This window comes from Neovison vison, chromosome 12 (genome assembly GCF_020171115.1).
Source record: "Neovison vison isolate M4711 chromosome 12, ASM_NN_V1, whole genome shotgun sequence".
Taxonomy (NCBI): Eukaryota; Metazoa; Chordata; class Mammalia; order Carnivora; family Mustelidae; genus Neogale; species Neogale vison.
Genome location: NC_058102.1, coordinates 125,728,366 through 125,753,659, shown reverse-complemented (window position 1 = coordinate 125,753,659; position 25,294 = coordinate 125,728,366). Strand labels below are relative to the sequence as shown.

The 25,294-nt window shown below is 40.9% G+C and overlaps 1 protein-coding gene across 8 annotated transcripts in view; it reads right to left on the bottom strand.

The window, feature by feature from the left end:
• CACNB2 (calcium voltage-gated channel auxiliary subunit beta 2) overlaps positions 1-25,294 on the bottom strand; it is a 382,104-nt gene that overhangs the window by 124,639 nt on the left and 232,171 nt on the right. For 6 of the 8 annotated variants that reach the window (XM_044227101.1, XM_044227100.1, XM_044227104.1 and 3 more), the window contains one exon: positions 281-400. In XM_044227101.1, coding sequence (XP_044083036.1) covers positions 281-400 — 120 coding nt within the window. Of the gene's footprint in view, positions 1-280; positions 401-1,221; positions 1,796-25,294 lie in introns of those variants that run through there. The other 2 variants (XM_044227105.1, XM_044227107.1) reach the window with 1 other exon arrangement.

Sequence of the window (25,294 nt, the reverse complement as noted above, 5' to 3'; positions counted from 1 at the left end):
GGGCGTCCTTTTCTGTGTGTCTAAATAAAATATCCACCTACAGAAACGAGTTGGTTGGATTATAAAACGAGATAAAAGCCAGGACCACTCTTATCTGTCACCCTGCCTTTTTCTATCAAGGAAATCAAATACACTCCCTTTCTTGCACCTGTTTAAAATCAGACAATGACACACTGTAAGAGTCCAAACATATGCTTCAAAGGAAACTTCCACAGGTGGCCCATCTCAGACCCGGCACGACTGGCAAAGAAAGACCTTGGCAGGAGACAAACGGTTTTACCTTTGCTTTTTCCAGCTGGGCCTGGGCCTGTCGCTCTGCTTCTCTGCGCACTGCCTCCCGATCTTCCTCCAAAGAAACATCTGAATCGGATGGACGGCTGGTGTAGGAGTCTGCCGAACCCTTGAGAGAAAAATTTGCATTTTAAAACAGATCCCATCTATGATGTTTGCATTGGAAAAGTCTCATTGACACAGCAGTTCGCTTCCTCGACTCTGCTATAAATTCCTGAAAAGAGGAGAAAATGATCCATTTTGTGGCAAGCCATCTAGAAACATCATGCTCTCCTTTGCAGACCATTCCCTGGGATAGTTGCGCCTACCAAGTTACCATTCCTTCCCCAGACTGAGGGTTCCAAGGACTATGCTTTCTGGAAGCCTGAACAAGTTCCTTTATAATTAAGCCGGCTCCATGGTGCAGTGCCCAGCTGAAGGGCATAGAGGGGTTTCAAGGATGGCTTCAAGAAGAGACGACAGGCTAAATCAAGTATTTACAACGGGGAAGAAGAGAACGACTAACTAAAAAACATAAAAGAAAGCCTGACGAGTTATAAACTTCAATTCTCTGCCGCGACTCCCCTTTTAACATTAAGCATCCTTTGGTACCTTTCCATTCACCTGATACCTTCACTGACAAAACTGTAAGACAACAGCAGCCGGCTTCACTCCATCCTCAAGCAACACATTTTTTTTTTTTTTCCATAGCTTTAAACAGACATTTAATAAACGCCGCCTAAAGAAAACACCTGCCCGGGATAGCTTCTCTGGCAATAAATAACAACATAGGAAAAGGAGCTCAGAAAATTACAGGACTCTCCCTCGCTCCCTCTCTTGCAATCAGGCTCAGATTACTAAATCACGGGAGCCCCTGCCAGCACTCACTGGAAGGACAGCAGCAGCAACGACAATATAGAGTCTCCCCCAGACGAAAGCCCTTGAGCTTACACAGATATCCGAATTCTTCAGCCTTCCTCCCTTGGCTCTTTTCAGAAGCCTGACCCAGGTGGCCTTCATTAGCCAGACAGCGCCTTTCTCATCCGCAGCTGCAGCCCCGGGCACAGATCCTGAGTGCGCGCTGAGCCCTGGAGCGCCCCGGCTCCTTTCCTATCCATGCTCTGGGCAAGCCCCTCTTCTCCGTCCCTTCCTGCTCCGGGGCTTTCACGCCTTACCCCGGAGGACTCAGATCCAAGGAGATTCTTATTTTCCCATTCCGGGCGCGGGGGTGCAAAAAAAAAAAAACCCAGAAAAAAAAAAACAAAAACAAAAACCCCAAACACTCGAATGCCTTATATTGCTTTAAAAATAAAGAACACTTCAAGTGCATTCAAAGACAGGCATCAACTCGTTCTAAACTTGATGCATCTTATCACACTCAATATTCTCTGCTCTGGGATTGTTACAGGAAATTAGTTGTAAGAGAACCTTTAAAAAAAAAAAACCCTAGTGCAAAACGTATGCAGTGACATTTGCAAGTGCAAAGTTCAAGCCTTATCTTCAGAGATCTGGAGGGGGAGGGCGGAGGACGCACTCACCGCACTGGGCATGCTCCATATGTAGCCTTTTTACGCAGATGCCTACATCACACTGTTAGTCTATGTCAAATTGCCATTTTGCATCCGAAGTGTAAACAGCTGGAAAGGGCTCTTTAGTTCTATAGTAACAGGCACATGGTATGTCTGTCATGTAGCCCTTGCCGTTGAAACATTCTCCAAAGACAAAGCATGCAATCTTTTCATTTAATGATCCCTTTCCATCACCCTGCTGCAGAAAGTATATCCTGTGCCATAAAACAATTCAAAAATAAGCAATATGATACACACGTTATTGGACAGGAGAAACCAATGAAGATGCTTATCAGTCATAGCATCAACCTGCTCTTGATTGCTTGTGACTTTCCAAACAAGATGCAGGAGACCCATTTGCCCCTTTAATTAGGACATGAAAGTAATCACAGCTCAAAGCAAGGAGTTTAACTGAGCTCAAAATGACTTTGAACTGCTTCTCCAACTGAGACCATTTGAAAGAAAGTCCGTAGACTGAATAAGAGTATGCATTTTCAGAACAGTAACTATGAAGAAATTGCAAAGCTTGTTTGGTTGATTAGCTCGAGTTAAGATTTACAGAATAATTTAGTCCAAGTTCTTCTTATAAATAAGGTGACTGAAGTTTGAGAAGAGAATATACTAATTTTCTGTACTAATTGAATTGCATTTTTAAAGTTCTCTGAAGAAATACACACTTCTAGATCTCTTATAGTAAACATAAAATTCCACCACTGATTTCCAAATTACAGGTTTTTTTTTTTTGGCGTGGTGGGGAGGGGATTATTCTGTAAAGTCTCATGCAAATGAAAGATTTTTTAAAAATCTTTGTTACTTTTTCTCTCTTCCTTCATTCCTCCTTCCTCTGCAACTGCCCCCCCCAACCTTTCATCTATGGACTAAGACAAATCTTCATGATATAAATCCTAGAAAATACAGTCGAATAGAGGCTTTTGAATAAAAGTTACAGATTGAATGCACCTTAATTATGGTATCATAAATCAATAACCAGAATATTTATATTCTTGTGAAATAAATGTAAAATGTATGGGAGATACCGAATGTATTGCAATTTTTTATTCCAATAAGATTCACAACAGGAGAAATAGGTATTTTTCCCCCTACCAACTCATATCCTAGGGGATCCCTAATCTTCCCAGAGAGCTTCTCAGCAGGAGTAGCATAGTACAAAATTACCAGGAAGCATAACTCTATCCCTAAAAGGGCCTCAGGCCCATTGTCACAAGTGTTGGCATTTTATTTATTTATTTTTAAATTAAATTTAATTTTTTTTCAGTGTTCCAAAAGTGTTGGCATTTTAAACTCAATCACCCTAAGGTTCAGTTCACACCTCAGCGAGGATACAAAGTTTCTGTCCTTAAGAAATCCCATAATATGGAGAGAAAGGGCCCGACACACGCATAATTGTGTGCTATCCCCTTCCCTTCTGAACAAAATAAGATTTAAAAAGTCCTTGGCTAAAAAAAAAAAAAAAAAAAAAGTCCTTGGCTAATAATCAGATGTAGCTTTAAATTGCACAATCATGTTGAGACCTGTTTCCAGGTTTAAATAATAAAGCATTAAAAAAAAAAAAAAAAACTACAGTGACTTTTGGCAAAGATCTTTTGAATATTTGCAACAATATATTAACTTTTGGCTCTTGTACAATATGAGATGGGACTCTCAACTGATGTGTAATGTAGCTTATAGAGAGTCACGATTCTTCCATCATTCTTTGTATCTGTATTAATAAGAGCAAAATGGCAAAACTGTTTCATTACAGAAGTTGTATGAACCCACTGCAGAGAGAGACACACAAATAACGGTCACTTTCAATTCTCCCACCCAAAGATAACCACTATTAAAGAGAAACATGTTTTAGCCTCCAGAGTTCTTGTGTTTTTGAAAGTCACCCTCCCCACATGTGCATTACAATTAATCTGCTTCCTTCTGGGAGTGTGGATTTATGCAGTTAGAAGTAATATATCTAATTAGGCTTTTGCCTTTGGTACCATATGGACTTTCTGGGTCATTCTGCCTCAAGTAGTCTCCAGTCAGGAACAGCTGGCAGACCATTCCATAACTCCAGAATAGGTTATTACAGGATGTACCCTGGATCTCTTGGGTTGCTACAATGTGATTAGCTGGTCTTTTACAGTTTTGTCCTTGAAGCTACCTCCCATGTTCAGCTATAAATATTTCCTTTTCCACACCTTAATATTCTCACTTCTCATTGTAGAGGTCCAAGATGTAACTTGCAACTTGACGTCTCCCAAAACTCATTCCGGATCATTCATTTTTATCCTCAGAACTCTTACTCCAAATATGTGTGCATTGCTTATGGGAAAGTTAGTTAAATTGGATTAACTCAAGTTTTTTATTATTATTAGTTTTTTAGAGAGAGAGAGAGGAGGTGGTGGGGAGGGACGGAGGGAGAGGGAGAGACTCTTAAACAGACTCCACACCCAGTGTGGAGTCCACCTCCGGGCTCGATCTCACAACCCTGAGCTCATGACCTGAGCCAAAGGCAGAGGTTTAACCCACTGAGCCACCCAGGCATCCCTAACTCACACTTTTTATCTACTCTTCAGTTTTTGTCTTTTTCCAATTTATGCCAAATACATGCACCAAAAAAGTGTCACCCTTTTCCTTTAACACCTTTTTTCTATATTTATAAAGTTTGCTTTTTTGATGCTGTACTTGGTTTCAATCATATATCTTTTCAGCATCACTTTTCTGCAGTGTTCTTTTTCTTGTATTTTCTCTTTTAAAGCCAAAAGGGTAAGAGTCATAAGCCTATACAGGAGTAGCATCTTGGATCCCAAAGTGGTCATCTATTTCTGTAGAAAATCTTCATATGAAAGCAATGCTCTCGGGAAAAATCGATTTCTCACAGTATCCCAAGGCTACCCTGATTCTAGATAAATATGTTCCATCCCAAACTCTCAAGACTTCAAATGACCCTCCACATGTATAGGACAATGCTAAGCCAATGGCAAGTTTGACTTCCATTGTTGCCTCCTGACCTGCCATGGGCTAGATAGACATCCCATTGCCACACTCCTCAGGCCCACACTTTCAGAAAAAAACAAGATGTGATGGACTTCTGAGGCCAAGGACCAATGGGAAGAGTTCTATCTTGTATTATCTGCTTGCATTAGCTGGCAGAGATAATTCTTCTATTTCTCCTATTGTCATCTCTTTTCATAGGTAAGAATTTTTTTTTTTTTCTGTAAAGAGATCTGGATCTCTAAGAAAATGAATTGCCAAACCCTGCACGGTTGAGGTAACAAAAAAACCATAAACTGTTTACTAATGATAAGATCCTGACTCCAAAAATTTTAAAGTGGTAGACCACTGAGATGAAGTACATTTACATGAATACTGTATACTTTAGTTTGCAAATGTCAGGGAAGTACTATTCATACCCATTTAATTAATGAGATTCTCAAATGTGATTGGCCTCCCATTTGGCTTAATGTGAAACATTAACCAAGGTCATGGGAATAAATCCATGTGAGTTCATCCCTGTGTGGTAACTTTGATGATTATGTAAAAGCTATTAGCTTCAATTTTCTCAAGAGCACAGGGAAATTTAGAAACTTTTTGTAATTGCCCTAGGTACTGACAAAAGGACTAAATGTTACCCAAAGCAAAACCAAAACCCAACCACTTGCATTTACTGAGTACTTCCTACTTTGTAAAAGTGTATCATGCTCTGACTCTAAGTTAAATGCTGGGAATATGACAGGAAAGATGAAAGCTAAGTTCCCATCGGGGAGCCTAATAATCTAGTTGAAAAGGAGACCAATTTTTTTTTTTTTTTTAAGTAATCAGAAAAATAATCCCAATAAGAAAACACAAAACAGGCTGAGAAAGAGAATAATGGTGAGCAGGAGCTATTTTAGTTAGGGTTATGAGACAACATTCTGAGATGTTATTGAAGCTGAAATATCCCATAGGAAAAAGACGAAAAACAAGTTAGCTTTAGAATGTTGAGAAAGGCAATGTGTGGGAAGACAGAAGCGCATCTCCTAAGGCCTGAGGACAAGGTTTACTCAGCAGTTTGAGGAAGTGAAAAGAGAACAGTGTAGTTTAACATGATCCTTTTTCCAGAGGACAAATTTCAGTCTCTCCCTCCTTTATTCCCTCCTCTTTCTTATGCTGCAGGTAGATACACACTGAAGCACACTTGCATTAGGGATTTGGGGAATCCTTCTCTTTTTTTTTTTTTTTTTAAAGATTATATTTATTTATTTGACAGAGAAAGATCACAAGTAGGCAGAGAGGCAGGCAGAGAGAGAGAGAGGGAAGCAGGCTCCCCGCTGAGCAGAAAGCCCGACATGGGGCTCGATCCCAGGACCCTGAGATCATGACCTGAACCGAAGGCAGAGGCTTAACCCACTGAGCCACCCAGGCGCCGCCTGGAGGCAGATTTTAAATGGAATTCAAATTTGAATTCAGGTTCCATGCATGCATCACTTCATACAAATAAGCCAGAACAATCCTTTCCTGCCACTAATGTTTCTACTTGAAAACGCTGATGATTGAAAATGCTCTTTTACTGCTTATCAGGCACACATGTAGCCATTTCTAATGGTCATAAAATGCCAAAATGACTTCCAAGTTCTTCGTTGTCTTTGCTAAACCTAGCACGCGTGCCCTCTCTCTCTCTCTCTCTCTCTCACACACACACCCTCCATATACATTTTCACAGAACCTCAAGTTTTATCTTCCCCAAAGGCACAATGAAGGTCCAACAAAAAACAGATAATTTCTTATTCATCACTGTAATGCTGTTTTGTGCAAAGAAGCCTTCAAAGAGTTGGCTGCTACCGTGAAATTTTCCTCCCTTCAGAGAATCTCAAAATTGTAAAGCCTTCGTTTCATTACTCATCTACAATAGGAAGTAGATAGGTAGAAGAGGAAAACAATGGAAGCCAAGAAATTCACTATTTAAATTTCTCTCTTTTCCCTGAAAATGAACATAACTTTGGCAAGCTGGCCTTTGGTAGCCATGTTGGCAGCTAATCTTGCCAGAAGCTGGCTGGAATTCAAGCATCTTCTGAGTATATGATCAACAGGAACGGTTGCTGGTGTTCAGCACTGAAGCTGAAGTTACTAAAAAGTACAAATCAGAGACATGACTAAGTCACCTATCTTTTAGAGGAATTTTTTTTTTAAGAGTAATATATTAAAACGCTGTTACCACCGTTACCACCAAAGTATGCCTTAAAAGAAGGGCGTGTGGCTCTTTGTATTTTGCAGAAGAACCTCTGTCCAAAATTTGCAAAATTTGATGTTGCTAAAAAGAACCATTTTTAAAAAGTTAAAATTAGATGGCCATTTTTAAAAAAAGATTTTATTTATTTATTTGACCAAAAAAAAGATTTTATTTATTTACTTATTTACTTATTTATAGGCAGAAAGGCAGGTAGAAGGGGGGGGGGTTAAGCAGGCTCCCTGCTGAGCAGAGAGCCCAATGAGGGGCTCTGTCTTAGGACCCTGAGATCATGACCTGAGCCGAAGGCGGAGGCTTAACCCACTGAGCCACCCAGGGACCCCTAGATGGCCATTTTAAATGTTATTTTGAGTTTGGGATTTTAGGCATAGGATAAATAATTTCCCTTCATAATTACAAAATTATGTGTGGCTGGGGGGGTTTTTAGGCCTTTCATATATGTTTACTGACGGTGATAGATGACAACAGTGTTTCACGCTATATAATTTCTTACCTAAAACTTTACCTTTCAGCCATGAAAATGGAAATGAGTAGGCAAGAAGCAGAAAAATCGCAGTCTGGGAGAGTTGACTTTTCCTAAAATACTGCTGAAAAAATTTAAATTAAATGAGGGAAAAGGAGTGAATGAATCAGACACAGGACATTTTTGGCACAGGAACTCATGGTGAGTACAGATACTGTCAGAAACTCTGCGTGGACATCACTACCTTCGGTCTTCCCACTGAGTCATTCTAATCAGCAGACACATGCTCTCACTCCTCTCTGCCCAAGAAAACCTTCCTTTGATTCCATTTTCTCTGCCACTTCCCATCCCATGTCTTTGCTCTCCTCTGCAGAAAAAAAAAATGCCCCAAAGATGTTGCCGATATTCCCTTCAATTCTCTTCTGGTTTTCTCTTAAACCTACTCTCTTCTTGCTCTCCACCATCAGTGCTCATCAAGGCGGTCAGTGATAGGGGGCTAAGTCCAAAGGGCAATGCTCCATGTGCATCTTCCTTAACCTATTAGGAGCACGGAGCATGCTGGTTCAGTATCGTCCCTCATTCTTTATTCCCTTTCTCAATGGGGCTTCCAGAAACCACTCTCTCGTCCTTCTCCTACCTGTTGGTTCCTCCTTCTAAGTCTCCTTTGCTGGTTATCTGCTCTTCTACACTTGATCTTAGCCAAAAGGCCGAGAATCGATGGTTATCTGCTCTTCTACCATCTGCTCTGGCCTCCTCCCCCCACACCGCCTCCTTCTTTCTCCTCCAACCTCACTCATTGCTTCACAGGCACCACGAATGCTCTCTCCCTAGATTTCCACATGACCAGCGACCACCTACTTCACGTCTTTGTTCAGACTTCACCTTCTCTCTCTCTTTTTTTTTTCCTTAAAGATTTTATTTATTTGTTCGACAGAGAGAGAGATCACAAGTAGGCAGAGAGGCAGGCAGAGGGGAGGGGGAAGCAGGTCCCCTGCTGAGCAGAGAGCCCAATGCGGGGCTCAATCCCAGGACCCTGAGATCATGACCTGAGCCGAAGGCAAAGGCTTAACCCACTGAGCCACCAGACGCCCCCAGACTTCACCTTCTCTATGAGGCCCTTCCATGACCATCCTATGGAAAACTAATCCCCAGGGCCCTCCAGTATCTCTAATTCCACTTACCCTCCTCTATTCGTGCTTGTAAATGGTGCTTTTACCTTCAGACACACCATGTAATTTGGTTATTATGTTTATGATGCAGGGTCTTTCTCCCCTCAATGGAAACATCCATGAGGGCAAACATATTCTTTCCCATTTTGTTCACTCATTTACCCCATGTGCCCAGACTAGTAGCTGGGATGGCATACGTGCTCTATAAATATGTGTTGAATGAATGAATAAGGGTTACCAGAGAGAGACAGAGAGCCTGTTCTCCCTCACACCCCATGTCTCAAACCTCCTCCACTATAAGGTCCTCCTTAGCCTTCCTAAATATTTCTAAATATTCCTAAATATTCTCAGGTTGCCTCCTTACTAAGAAAACAGCAACAGCAAATTGACCCAGATGGTGAATGGCTAATAAAGACTTGGTACAGTGAGCAAGAGAAGAAAACGAAGACCTTAGCCTGAGGATATACTTGGTGTTTTATCGTGACCCTCAATAAATACCAGCTCCATGAACTTAGAGCAAAAGTCAGCTATGATCAGTTGATTAAATACACATGTCCCCTAAAAAACAAACCACTTTAAAAAAAAATCATTGTACTTAAGATGTATACTGCAACCTTATTCCCAGAAACGTAGGAGGGATTTTATATTTCGAAAATATGATTGAAGCTCATTTTCTATGAAGATCCTTTTCTCATTGATTGTACTTCTTCATTCCAGGGATTTAAAGTTCCAGTCCTAAAATGGCCAAGGACCCTTTGTGTAGCCATAGGCAAGTCATGTAAACATTCTCCAGGCTAGATACCCCCCTGAAAAAGGAATATAAAAAACAAAAGAACAAAAATAAAAAACCCCAACTAAACAAAACAACGGTGCTACTAGAAAGCATGTTCTTAAAAATTTTCTTACAGATGGTTGAAAAAAACACTGTAAATATGACATATTGTATGACCATTTACTGACTGTTACTTCTCATGCACTAGCCCTGCTTTTCCTATGGGGACCGAATTTAAATTCACGGCAGAAAACGTGACTATACATACAATGTCTAGTAAGACAGAGTGTTCAAGAAAATCAAGCCAGCACAGAAGGAAGATATTTCTTCAAGCAATTCTGGGTGATATATTTAAAAGGAATGCAACTGACTAACTGGACAGATATATAAAACTCTGAAACATCTCAATGGGCTCTCTATCACTAAATAAAGGTCACATCGGAAGATGACATGTCCAGTGGTGAGTCTTTCCTTGAGTGGCAGAACAATCAAACAATAAATCTTGGCACCTGCCTGCCGGGGTGAACGCTCCCAGGTGTGGCAAGGCACAATCAATCCAAAGACATTAAAGGATAGTCACTGGTGACCTCCAGGGAACCACAGAGCTGTCGGAAGGGCTATGGCTTCAGTCCTTAAAGATTCTACCCTCTAAAATGTTCTTTGCATATGCAGAAGTTCTATTAATTGATAAAACAGTCAGAGATCAGGAGATCTAAATAGACAAAGGTTAGGGATACAAAATTCACAAAAAATCAACCAGTCACAAGCATGTGGAAAAAGTGTTCAGCCTGCTCAGTGAAACACAATACCATTTCCTCATTAAATGAGTTCTCTCTGCCAAGTACCAATTCACAATGTTATGAGGATACATTAAAACTGATGCTTTAACATCTTGTTGATAGTGTTTTGACTTTCATTAAACCCTTTGGGAAAGTGATGTTCTTTCTGTTTGTATCTAGACATGTATCCAGACTAATATGTATTTAGACTATAATGATTTCACTTCCGGGACCTGTCTTAAGAAAATCCTAAAATTATGTTCCATACAACACTTAGATTATTACATAACCTTAATAATAGTTACAAAGCCTGTAGAGCATTATAGGCAAATGTTATTGATGATTATATTTGGTTAAAATGATAAAGAAATAAAAAATCTGTATCATTTCTTTTTTAAGATTTTATTTATTTATATGACAGAGAGAGAACGCGAGGGAGCATGAACAGGGGGCGGGGTGGGGGGAGCTGCAGAGAGAGTGAGGGAGAAGCAGGCTCCCCACTGAGCAGGGATCATGGCCTGAGCCAGAGGCAGATGCTTAACCCACTGAGCCCCCCAGACGCCCCTGTATCATTTCTATAAATACATACATTCATGCATGTAAAAATACTGGGAGGGCACAAAATGAATAGAAGAGATAAGGTTGAATTCACCGTTTTTAATGCAGGGAGCTAATTTAAATTTTTTTTCTGTAATGATACCATTTTTTAATAAAATTAAAAAGCTCTTAATGCAATTGAATTATCTAACAAAATACCCTGAAAGTATTTTTTGTGTTGTATAAAAGAGGATTGGCGGATATATACTTTCTGTAATATGTTGATTTAACCTTGATAGTTTTTTGCATGTGGGGAAGGAAGACAAGCTTTGGATCTTCTGAAAGACTCTTTATGCACACTAAAGGGAGGAAGGGAGGAAATATGGATGCATGAATTACATCAGGTAAGAAATAAGAATTAAAAGAAAAGTACTGGAACCTCCAATGTTAACATTTTAAAGTAGTATATATTACATTTCTCTGTGAAAATGCGTTAAAATGATTATGTTAAGTTTCCACTGAAACACTGGGATGTTCTCATATGACTGCTTAAATAATTTTTTTGCTACTGGGTTAGATACTTAAGCAGGCCAAATGACTCAGTAATTTGATATTAGATTATTAATATACTGCTCTAAAAGTCTAACCTTCCAGAAAGATATGACTTTGGTTCAGAGAGACTTAATATTAAAAACAGGCTACGCCATCAGGGATTTGGCTGGAAAAGCGCCAGTGGTATGGAGCATTTAGAAATAAAGATCTGCAAAGTACCCTACTGACCTAAAATAGTTAATGCATCCCTTAAGCAGCTAACCTACCTTGGGGAGGTGATTTAAGAACCAGAGACGATCTGGTTTAAATAAATCTGTGTTTAGAAACGTGCTGCAAATTTTAGATTGTTTAGCCGGAGCTGTATTGTTGGGTATGTCAATACGCTATTAATGTTAGAAAATCCAGACTATATTAAGCACACTTAATAAGCATCAGACATAGCCACTAGGTAAAAAGCAATTCATAGGGTATTTCCTGTCTCACAAATAAAGGATTTTTTTTTGCAGATATTCGATATGTGGCTTCATAGACCAAATGCTCATGCAGTCCTCCCCCACCCCGCCCCCAATTCATATGTTGAAACCTAATCTCTAAAGTGATGGTATTAGGCAGTGGGCTTTTGGGAGGGGATGAGATCATCACAGTGGAGTCCTCCTGAACCGAATGAAGGCCTTTGTAGAAGAGACCACAGAGAGCCCCCTTGCTCCTTTGACTACATGAGGTCCCAGCAGAAAAGAGGGCTGTCTGTGAACCAGGAAAACAGGCTCTCACCAAACACCGAAAAGGCCAGTGCCCTGATCTTGGCCTTCCCAGCTTCCCAAACGTGAGAAATAAATATCTGTTGTTTTTAAGCCACTCATCTATGGTATTTGATAATAACAATTCACATAGACGAAGACACATGGAAATATATGTTCTGATTTAAGTTTAAAAGTATAAGGGACTTCGGTGTTGGTAAAACCTCCATCAAGACAGGCAAAAATGCTGTGGCAGTTCGGTAAGAAGACTGTTTGGTAAAGATTAGAAAAGACCAGGTCACTGCTGCTGACCATGCCTGTCGACACGGACCGCTGTGGCAGAGCCTCTTATATGTCAGATGCATCTACTGTTAAAACAGACCCCAGGGACGCCTGGGTGGCTCAGTTGGTTAAACAGCTGCCTTCGGCTCAGGTCATGATCTCAGCGTCCTGGGATCGAGTCCCACATCGGGCTCCTTGCTCAGCAGGGAGCCTGCTTCTCCCTCTGCCTCTGCCTGCCATTCTGTCTGCCTGTGCTCGCTCTCTTCCTCTCTTTCTCTCTGATAAATAAATAAAATCTTTAAAAAACAAAAACAAAACAAAAAAAACAGACCCCAAACCTGAGCACTTCAAAGCAAAGATACATCTACTAGTTCTTCCACTCTGCTGAAATATCAATCATTTAGTATTGTGGACAACTAAATTTATTATTATCTCTCCCTCCCCAACACAGACACACACTAGACTGTACCGTTCTACTTTCCTGTCCACAAGGGTGGCAAAAAATTGGGTGGTGTTTTTTTTTTTTTCCTCCTCTGTATCCCTCGGGAGAGTGTATATCTGAGAAGAAGAGCCCGTTGAGCTTTACAGACGTTCCAGAGGCGATAACCTACACATGCTTTTATGACAGTTTTGGTAATTTCTGTACAGGAGAGGGACAGATGCTACGAGGGAATGTAGCAGGGAGACTAAGTAGAAGCTTCTAAAAGGAAAAGCAGATTTAGGCCGGGTTTAACGTCGAGAGGCAGCAGGTCATAGAAAGAGGTAAGGGGGACATGTTCCAAGGCAGTAGGACCAGTTTGAAGAAGAGAATTCTCTTGTCATAGTTAAGGAGCCAGAGCTTAAGGGGCAAGAGGAAACCTTTTGAAAGAACTCAATGGAATATGCCTTTTGGCACTTAGGACTTCAAGTGTAAAGTGATACATCCAACTACCAAGGGAATTAAATTATGGGCATACCATTAATTCCTTAACTTTTCAGGGAGGAATACATGCGATCAGCTTGAATGATCCTTCATCATCATCATGATTACAACCAACCGTTCCTTCAACCAGTACGTACCGTGCACCAGACACCAAGGATCCAAGAGTAGGAAGATACATTCCCTGCCCTCGAGTACTTTGCTGAACCCGGATCAAATACCACTTAATATTTTAAAGTTCCAAAACACAAAAACCATACATTTTATTATGTAAAATTTAAAAATTAAAAGTAAAAAAAAAAAATCCAGTAATAACATTCAGAAAAAATTTACAATAACAAAAGGGTCCCCTCTTTCATATCCTAAGAGATCTGGAAACCAGTAAGAAAAAGATCAATATCACTAGAAAAATGGGGGGAGAAAAGGAAGATATTCACAGAAAAAGAAATGTTTAAAACATATGGAAAATGCCCAACTTTAATTCTGATGTTAAAAGAAGCAAAATCAAAGAAGGTACTAGTCCTTATTGGCAAAAATTAAAAGCAAAGCACTTGTTAGTGTGGTGCTCTCATCTTTGCCCCTGAAGGACAAAATCTGGTTGCACTTAATCAAAATTGAAAATTCCTTTATGACCAATAATTCAAATTCTGATTCCGTAATTTTAATCTTCAAAGTATGTACAAATATAAATAAAGAATGTATACATAAGAATGTTCATTAAAGGGACGCCTGGGTGGCTCAGTAGGTTAAGCTTCTGCTTTCGGCTCAGGTCATGATCTCAGGGTCCTGGGCTCGAGCCCCTCATTGGGCTCTTTGCTCAGCAAGGGAGCCTGATTCCCCCTCTCCCTCTGCCTGCCTCTCTGCCTACCTGTGATCTCTTTCTCTCTGTCAAATAAATAAAATCCTAAAAAAAAAAAGAATGTTCATTAAAGAAATTAAAAAATAATAATAACAACAAAACAAGGTTCATTACAATATTATTTGTGTTAACAGATGCCTTTAAATAGCACAATTGTCCAGGATGCCTGGGTGGCTCAGTCAGTCAAATGACTGCCTTCAGCTCAGGTCATGATCCCAGGGTCCTGGGATCAAGTCCCACACTGGGCTCCTGCTCAGAAGGTAGCCTGCTTCTGCCTCTGCCTGCTGCTCCCTCTGCTTGTGCTCTGTCCCCATACCCCCAACCTGATAAATATATAAATAAAATCTTTCAAAATAAATAAATAAAAAAGTTTAAAATTCTCTTCATAAAATAAATAAATAAATAAAATAACTAGCATAACTGTCTACCAGTAGGAGACTGGTTCAATAAATTAAGACGCATCTATATCATGGCACAATATGGAGACATTAACGATAATAAGGTATATACAGCTATATATATTAACAATTTCCAGCATATGTTTTACATGTAAAAAATTCAAAAAGCAAGAAGCAAAACAATGGATACTCTTCTGCTATAACCTGCATATATTTTTTTAAAGGATGCATATAGACGTTAGTATTTAGGCTATATTCTAGAACATATAAGTGGCTGCACATGAAATAATCTGGAGAAGATAGTAAAACTCCCTCTGCTTGGGTTATATCCCAACAAAACACTCTGAGGGGCAGGACCAGGCATCAGTGCTTAAAGCTCTGCACGTGGTTCTGTTGCCCACCAGTGGTGGAGGACTCTATGTCAGGACCCCAAACACGGATGGTGTCTGGGGAAGAAACCTGAGGGAGCCAGGGCCAGGGTAGGAGGGACTTAGTTTTCATTGTGGAACCTTCTGTAATGCTTGAAATTGTATTTTAAAAAATGTTTTATTTATGTATTTTTTAAAGATATGTTTATTTATTTTAGAAAGGGGTGGGGGAGGAGGGGCAGCAGGAGAGGGAGAGAGTTCTTCAGCAGACTCCCTGCTGGGCACAGAGCCCGACATGGGGCTCCATCCCAGGACCCTGAGACCATGACCTGAGCCGAGTCCAATGCTTAACTGACTGAGATGCCCAGGAACCCCTGCATTTTTTTTTTAAAAACCATGATCATAATATCTTTTTTTTTTAAAAGATTTTATTTATTTATTTGACAGAGATCAGAAGTAGGCAGACAGGCAGGCAGAGAAAGAGGAGGAAGCAGGCTCCCTGCTGAGCAGGGAGCCAGATGTGGGGCTTGATCCCAGGACCTTGGAATCATGACCCAAGCTGAAGCCAGAGGATTTAACCCACTGAGCCACCCAGGTGCCCCATGATCATAATATCTTAACAAGAGACATTTATAAACAAAATTCCTGTTATTGTCTATCAGGGATTTATAATAGCTTTCCCTTCTCCAATTCTTGTGGTAACTTTTTTCATAAAAATAGCCATGACTTCGAATTTTATTTTCAATGAAAGAAGAAGGGGTATACTTTATTTTTATGATGAAAACATACTGAAGTTGTTTTCAAAATGTGGCCACTGGCAAAGAAGTCAAACTTCCACTATTTGCAGATACATAATACTGTATATGAAAACCCTAAAGACTCCAAGAAATTACTAGAATTGATATGTGAATTTGGTAAAGTTATGGATACAAAATCAATATAGAGAATTTTATTGTATTTCTGTATCCTAGTCATGAAGTAGCCAAAAGAGAAATTAAGAAAACAGTTCCCCTTACAATTACACCAAAAGTAATACCTAGGAATGAACTTAACCAAGGAGCTGAAAGACCTGTACCCTGAAAACTATAAACACTGATGAAAGAAATTGAAGACGACACAAACAAATTGAAAGATATTCCACAGTCATGGATTGGAAGAATAAATATTATTAGAATGTCCATACGACCCAATGCTACCTATAGGTTTAATGCAAGCCCTATCGAAATACCAACAGCATTTTTCACAGAGCTAGAACAAGTCATATTAGAATTCGTATAGAATCACAAAGGAGCCCGAACAGCCAAAGCAATCCTGAAGAAGAAAAACAAAACTGGAGGTTTCAAGTTATAGAACAAAGGTGTAGTAATCAAAACACTATGATATTGGCACATAAATAGACACATAGATCAGTGGGACAGAATAGAAAGCCCAGAAATAAATCCACAATTACATGGTCAATTAATCTTCAATAAAGGAGGCAAAAATATGCAAATGGGAAAGTCTCTTTAACAAATGGCATTGGGAAAACTGGACAGCATGCAAAAGAATGAAACCCGACTACTTTTTTACACCTTACACAAAACTAAACTGATAATGGATTAAAGACCTAAGTGGGAGACCTGAAACCATAAAAATGTTAGAAGAGAGTAATTTCGAGTGTTGGCATAGATGCAGAGTAAAAGGAACCCTCACGCACTCTTGCTGGGAAGGTTAGCTGGTGCACCCACTTTTGAAAACAGTATGGAGGTTCCTCAAAAAATTAAATAGAATTATCATATGATCCAGTAATTCCACTACTGGGTATTCACCCGCAGAATATGAAAACATTAATTTGAGAAGATATATGCACCCTGATGTTTATCGCAGCCTATTTACAATAGCCAAGATATGGAAACAAACCAAGCACCCATCGATACATGAATGGATAAAGAAGATGGGATATAGATCTACAATGGAATATTACTCAGCCATAAAAAAGAATGAAATCTTGCCATTGGCAACAACTTGGGTAGATCTACTGGGTAGAATAAAGTGAAATAAGTCAGACAAAAAGAAATACCATACGATTTCACTCAATTGTGGAATTTAAGAAACAAAACAAAGAAAAAGAGAGATAAACCAAAAAACAGTCTCTTAATAGTAGAGAACCAACTGATGGTCACCAGAGGGGAGGGCAGGAGAAATAAGTGATGGGTTGAAGAACACACTTATCACGATGAGCACCAAGTAATGTACAGAATTGTTGAATCACTTATTGTACACAAGAAACTAATATAACACTGAATCTTAACTATACTGGAATTAAAATTTAAAAAAGAAAAAAACAAAGAGGTGACCACCGATGCTGACAATATGGTCCAGAGGCAGGAAGCTGAGCCTATGGATTTGGGGGGTGGGGGGACTCTCTGTACTGACTCCATGCGGACTACAAGACCCTTAGTGGCCCTCATGCTTCTTTGGTCCTGTTAACTCTGCTTTTGGATGCACTTTGCTTTGTTTGTTTGTTCTCCCAAAATGTCTTTGTAAATCCCCAAAGCCAAAGATTACCAATCTGACAAAAATAACTAGCACTTAAAATGACAATCTGTCAGCTCCTGACTATAGGAATCTCACTATTCCCTTTTCTCTGCTTTGTTTCTCCATCTTCTCACCTTCCAGCAAAGCACACCATGCAGGGACTTGTGGATGTCCTCATGGTTCTACCATCTGCACCAAGATCTCAGCTCCACAAAGGGATGGGTTTGTGTCACTTTTGGTCACTGTGGAGTCTCTAGGCCCTTGCGGAGGGCCTGGTACACAGCAGGCACTCAATAAATGTTTGTTGGCTACAAATCAAGCCGCTCTGTTGTTTTGCTTCATGCCAATGTCATCACGCACCTCCTTCCACTGCACCTCCAAGGAGTCGGATCTCCCAGGGTCCGGGGACACCTGCCACAGCTTTCTGACTGGTCTTCCCGCTTCCGCCCACCTCCAGCCCTTCCACACATATGGGCAGACGAATCTTCTTCAAACACGCACCAGATCACACCACTCCCCTGTTTAGAAGGGTTCTATTTCTTCCCATTCCACTTAAAAGTAAAATCCACTTCTTGCCTATAGACTTTGCCGTCGCCTGCATCTCCAAACATATCATGCATTACTTTTCCTTCACTACCTTCCAGGCACAAACAGCACCTTTGGGGAGGGGGGGGTCTTTGGGGTACAAACCGAACGCTTTTTGCTTTAGAATTTCTACTTCTGTTTTTCCCAGGGCTCACAGCCCTCCTTTCTCTCTCGCTACAGCACACTATGGCCTCCCCAGCTTATCTTCTTTGGAGATCCTCTCTGATTATGAAAAGACTCGTTGAGTCATTGCTCACTTTCTTTTCTTTCTTTATTTTTTTTTAAAGAGAGAGAGAGAGAGAGAGAAGTAGGTGGCAGGGGGAGAGGGAGAGAGAGAAGTAGGTGGCAGGGGGAGAGGGAGAGAGAGAGAGAATCTTAAGCAGGCTCTACACCCAGCATGGAGCTCACGACTCTGAGATTAGGGCCCTGAGCCGAAATCAAGAGTCAGATGCTTAACCAACTGAGCCATCCGGGCGCCCCTAATCTCTGTTTACTGTTCACTCATCTACCCCACTCCCCACTCCCTGAGTCTCCCAGGTAGAATACAAGCTCTGAAAATGCAGCTCTTAGATTTGGGAAAGCGGAGCCTATATACACTTGCCGCCCATGCCTTTTCCTCTAACCCAGAACTTTCTGCAGTAATATCTATATTTGTTCCGTAGCTATATATGTAATACATATATATATTTGTTTTATATCCAAGCTCTCCCATATGATAGCCTCTAGACAATATGTGGCTTGAAATATAGCTAGTGTGACTAAGGAACTCAATCTTCAATTTTTTTTTTTAAGATTTTATTTATTTATTTGAGAGAGAGACAGAGATAGCAACAGAATGCACGAGCTGGGGAGGAGAGGGAGAGAAGCAGGCTCCTCCCCGCTGAGCAGGGAGCCCTACGTGGGGCTTGGTCCAAGGACCCTGGGATCATGACCCGAGCCCAAGGCAGACACTTCACAGACTGAGCCGCCCAGCCACCCCTAATCTTAAAATTTTATGTAACTTTAACTAATTGACATCTCAACTGTCCTACATGGTGAGGTCTACCCTATTATACAGGGTAGCTCTAGACAGTCTGGGTACCAGAGACCTTGAGATTTACTGACCAAATGGCCATGAGCCTGGTAGGCCTGCCTGGGCTTCTTCCCACGTTCCTACTTCTCAGGACACACTTCCCTTCCAGTGTGCGCATTTCCAGCGCCCGGTGCTGCTCAGGGCAGCCGCATGATGAGGTAGGTAGGCGGCGATGAGCAGGAGCTTGAATGCATGGGGTGGGCTTCCACTCAAAGCCCCTCAAGGACCTTGACAGACGTGAGGTCTGTATGTCAGCTCTCTCTCCACTGCCAGACTTCCCAGCAGTACTTCCAAAGAGAACCGTAAATTCAAACTGGCCTTCACAGTCATAGAGGCACGAACTGTTCGGGCCTCCTTTGGTCCTCTTTGGCCTCAGACCCAGAAGAAGCAGGTCTACCACCATGGCGAGGACTCCATTTTGTTCATATCAGCATCTTCTGCTTCTAGCTGAGTACCTGGCACCCAGCCTGGTGTCTAGTAGTTGGCCGATAAGTATTCTTGGGTACGTGAATAAAGTATATGTCTATCATATCAAACTTGGGGGGATATATGGTGTTAAAGGGGTAAGGAGACAACTTCAGGAGCCTCACTGTTCTGTGGACTGTTCAGCAAAGAATATAACATCTATATTTCCTACTGGTGGGACTTCCAAGTGTGGGTAAAACAGGACCTACACCATCCAATCGTCTAAGAAATGCAGAGGAAGGACACCTAGCCAACCCCACAAGGAAGCTTCCGCACAGACAGAGATCAAGCTGTGGTAAATAGAGAGAAGAAACTGTGCCTGGGGTGATAGGCATTTGCACAGCTTATCAGAAGAGACAACGCTCTGGAAAAGTCTAGAAATCCAGACAAGCCTAGAACACAAGAGATGCGGGGCCTGGTCTTTTTCTTCCCTCTTCTTTTTTTGGCCCTACCCAGGAGTTTTAGTTTACTTCAGTAAGGTGAAAAAAATAAAATAAAATCAGAGTCCCAATGTATAGCACTTATAAGTACACTAATTTTCTTGGAATTAGGATCCTGTGGTAAAAAACACACGAAAACCTCACCGCCTAATGGGGATGTTCAACACCTTCCGAGTTAGCCTTTGGTGACATCCGTGAAGAACTAAGTAAAAGAATATTCCCATAGAGTCCAGGGAGATGCCTGGAATGGGTGGACCCCATCAGGCTAGGGCAGGATTTCAGAGCTCTGGGGGGACCACATCGTGAATGCACGTCGTTAGGAACCGACATTTTTCAGGACCTATTTCTGTCCACGTGAACCACGTGTTTCATGAATGCAGGGCTGCCTAATAGAATTCCTGCCCTCCACATTCCAACCTCTGTAGGCAATTAAATCACAGTAAAATGAACCTTCTATTAGGTAGGAAAGATGGGGGCTCCTACCTGTTATTACTGACAACAGAACCAAAGGAGAGCAACCAGGAGTATAATTTCCCCCGCTGGCACTGTGTCTGAAGGCTTGGTCTCAGCATTAGGATTAACAACTCTGTTGATCTTGCTTCTTTCTACTTTCAGAAAACACTGCTGCTCACATTCTTCCTGGTGGCTCCTGGGGGTGCTTTACCAGCAAGGCAGCTCACCAGGAAAGGGAGGGCACCCTAAAACAGTTTTCCTTACCCAGGGGGGAAACGTGCTAATTCACATAAAATTGGGATCGGATGGAGAAAAGTTTACACATTTTCAAAAAAGTAGGATTCCCTCCAGTTAGGACAGTATGTATTTATTTTCCTGTTCACACTTTCTTTTCCAAAAAGTTAAGAAAATTCTGCTGCACCTTTCTCTAAAGATAACCTACAAAAAATGAGTTCTCCTAATTAATAATTTCTCACTGGCTTTAGAAAGTATTTGAAAGTGGGACCATCCTCAAAATAGTTCCTTACTCCCATGCCAAGAGTGCACTTGGGTTCTCATAGTTAGCTCAAAAGTTTTCAACCAATCAGATCTTTTATTTTTATTTTTATTTTATTTTTTTAAAGATTTTATTTATTTATTTGAAAGAGAGAGAGAGAGAGAGATCACAAGTAGGCAGAGAGCCAGGCAGAGAAAGAGAGGGGAATCAGGCTCCCTGCTGAGCAGAGAGCCCAACACGGGGCTCGATCCTAGGACCCCTGAGATCATGACCTGAGACTAAGGCAGAGGTTTAACCCACTGAGCCACCCAGGCGCCCCAAGATCTTTTATTTTTTGCTTAAGGCAAAAACAAAATGAAAATATTGCTTGGTGAGTCAGTCAACATTAAGAAAATATTTTGTCAAAGGAATTGTGAACACTGTTGTTCTTGAGATTAAAAAATTTTAACTTGATTGCACTAAAACTAAAATGTTTAATTCAAGATAATTAAACATTTTTTTAAAAGCACAGTTTCCTATGAACCTTTAAGATGTTATGTTGAGTGAAATAAGCAAATACTGAGGACAAATGAGGACATAGAAGGACAAATACTGCAATCATTCCACTGAGTAGTCACACACATAGAGACAGAAAGAACAGTGGTTGCCAGAAGCCAGGGTGGGGAGAGGAGACGGGGAATTAGGAGTTAAAACATGCACTTAGGGGCAGCTGGGGGGCTCAGTCGGCTGGGCGCCTGACTCTTGATTTCGTCTAAGGTCATGGTCTCAGGTCATGAGTTCGAGCCCTGCATGGAGCCCTGTGTTGAGCTCTGCACTGGTGTTTGGGGTCTGCTTGAGATTCTCTTGCTCCCGCTGCCCCTCTCCCCACCCCACCCCACCACTCCCCCCCCTCCAAAAAACCAAAAAAGCCGCCAAAATACCCATGTACTTAGGGCCACAGAACTGTACACTTAATAACAGTGAAAATGGTAAATATTGTTATGTATATTTTGCCACAATGAAAATTTTTTTTGACCCACATGGTTTCTGCTAGAGAAATCAGAATAAGCATCCAAACTAAAATAAATAAATAAATAAATAAATAAATAAGAGAAAGAGAGAGAGGAGAGAGCAAGAAATTCTATTAGGCAAGGAAATACATAACAAAGAGCTCCAGGAAAGCAAGGGCTGCTGGTTGCACTGGTCTGTCCTGTGCCCAAGCCCCGAGCCCTGAGCTGGACTGGGCAGCCACCCCACACATTTGCTCTAGGCATCTGGGAAGTAAAGGGAGGACAGGGAGCTATTATTTTCCCAGTGTTAATAAGATACAGTTGACCTACCTACCTTACGCACTGTGTAAGTTTAAGCAGCACAGTGACCTGACTTACATGCATTATAAAATAATTTCCCCACAGTTTGGTTGACATCCATCATCTCATATAGATACCAAAAAAAAAAAAGTCTTTTTTTTTCTCCTTGAGATGACAATTGTCAAGATTTACTTGCTTAACGACTTCCAAATATACCATTCGGCAGGGCTCTCTACCTTCCCGGTGTACATTCTTTCAAGGGGAGGTATTTTCCGTTTTTTGGTTTTGTTTTTGTTTTCAGTTGCAGTTCCCAATTCCAACCAGCCCTGTGAACGAGCTGATTCAGGAAGGCGTTTACTACCAAGTCACCATGGAGTCTAATAATTACAGTTCTGAATTATTAATTGATCTAAAGCGTGTGCCTTAAATACATTTTGCAAAAGCAATCAAAGCTAGAGAAAGAGAGTCTGTATGTGCTATATAATTATAAAAATCAGGGAACTTCAGGTTGTGTCAGTGTTTTAGGTAACAAATAATTTCAGCACTAAAATATCCAATTAACACTCATTCAAAATTAAAATGTTGACATATCACCAAGCATGCTGTCGGGCGTAGAGTATAATGCACTGGGATTCAGATGGGACAAAGTGACACGTTTGAGGATTTGTATTCAGAACCTTCCTCTAACTACTGGCTGGGTTTTCTCGGTTCCTGTAAGGATAATACCTTCCGTAAGCAGCTGAAGCATGATGTTAGCAAAAAGACAATGACCCTTCAAAACAGCCAGAAGAAAGGGTTCCAGGGATCTGTGTCTTTCATAATAATTATATTCAGTCAGTTCCCGGGTCTGGGAAGAAATCTGAATAAAATACCTGAATTAAAGAGCAGAGGTTAATGTTGGAGTTGGCCAAGTATAATTTTCAAAAGCCTCAAATAAAATAGCTTTCTACAAAGGGGCATCTATATAGTGCATTCTCAGATTTTCTACGAGGCTTGTGTAGAAAGCATTATACTTTTGCTGGTATAAAAATATGTCTAGGGCTCTATCCACACAGATGCTATCAGGGACCAGCCGACCACAGCTCTGGGACCAAAGTCAGCCCGTCGTCTCGTTTTGTGTCTTGTGAGCTAATGGCTGCTCTCAGGTTACAACAACAGATCTCAGTGATGGAGACAGAGAATGTATGGCCTCAAAGCCAAACATACTTACTGTCTGGTTGTTACAGAAAAAAATTTGTCAACTTCTCTGTTATATGATATGCCAGGCTTCACATTACACAGCTTGTATAATACTGATACCTAATTAGTCCAATTATTCCATACTCTGATTCTTCTTTTTTATAACAGTAATTGAAGGGTTTGATTTTGGAGGCTATCTATGGGGCACAAGATGTTTGCTCTCCTGGGGTGCCTGATGGCTCGGTCGGTTAAATGCCTGCCTTTGTGTCCGATAACGACCTCACGGTCCTGGGATCAAGCCCCACATTGGGCTCCATGCTCAGTGGGGAGCCTGTTTCTCCCTCTCCCTCTCCTCATGTGCAGATGCTCTCTCTCTCTCTCATATAGAAAAATAAAGTCTTTCTTTCTTTTTTTTTTTTTTAAGATTATTTATTTATTTGACAGATCATAAGTAGGTGGAGAGGCAGTCTGAGAGAGAGGGAGGAAGCAGGCTCTCCGCTGAGCAGAGAGCCCGACTGGGGCTCGAACCCAGGCCCCTGGGATCATGACCTGAGCCGAAGGCAGAGGCTTTAACCCACTGAGCCACCCCGGTGCCCCGATAAATAAAATCATTTAAAAAAAAAAGATATTTCCTCTCCTTCTCTTAAGCTCTCTAACTGAAATAATTTATACTTAAGCTGGTATCTTAGTACAGTTGGTTTTTAATATTGTGACAACCTCGGCTGGTGAGAAAAATTATTTTCCCTCCCAAATCTATGTTCCCGGCATTAAGAGGCTCCTTTGTGGTGGTTTCAGCATATCGACAAACAAGGAAAATCAAACCATCTTTCCATCCTGGCCTGTTCAGGCGTTGACTGTCCAGCCTTCCCATGTACTGATAATCGTGCTCAGGCCTACAAACATTAAGTTCATTGCTCAGAGCATAGGCCCCTGGATATTCCCAGTAAGGGTCAAGGAGAACTGAATTTCTACTTGATAGCTGTATTTTGTGGCAAATACCGCCTTCGTTTTCCCAGTTCCAAGGTACTAGATTAGTTAGGGAAAATACAGGAAAGGTCTTCATCGACTAAAAGCTGTTTCTTTAATTTTTCTGCCATTTTCCTCCAATGCATAACTCTGAAAACTCCATCCAAAGAGTAAATGTTACTTCTCAGAGGATTTACAAAATGATTAATTTAACAGTGGACTTCATTTCCGTTAACACACTGAGGTTCCCTTTATCTTTTTTTTTTTTTTTCATGTACCTCCCATCTTATGGCATTGATGCAGGATAGGGAGAGTGAAATCACAGAACAAAATAAAAGAACAGGATATGTCAAAGCACTTAGTTCACACTCATCTTCAATTTCTAAAACCGGAGAAAACGGGAATTGTTCCTTGGGCTATGCTTTAGCCCAGCCTTTTGCTTTTACTAAAAAGACCCTTTCTTTAGGGGGCAGTGTAACAAATACCAAACCTGACACTTCCTAGTGACCTTGGCCAAGTTACAGAACATCGCAAAGGCTGAATAAATCTAACCAAAGAGACAAAGAATCTTTACTCAGAAAACTACAGAATATTCATGAAAGAAAATAAGGAAGACACAAAGAAATGGAAAAACGTTCCATGCTCATGGATTGGAAGAATAAATATTACAAAAATGTCTATGCTGCAATAGAGCAATCTACACATTTAATGCAATCCCTATCAAAATACCATCAGCTTTTTTCAAAGAAATGGAACAAATAATCCTAAAATTTGTATGGAACCAGAAAAGACCCCAAATAGCCAGAGGAATGTTGGAAAAGAAAACCAAAGTCGGTGGCATCACAATTCCGTACTTCAAGCTCTATTACAAAGCTGTCATCATCAAGACAGTATGGTACTGGCACAGAAACAGACACATAGATGAATGGAACATAACA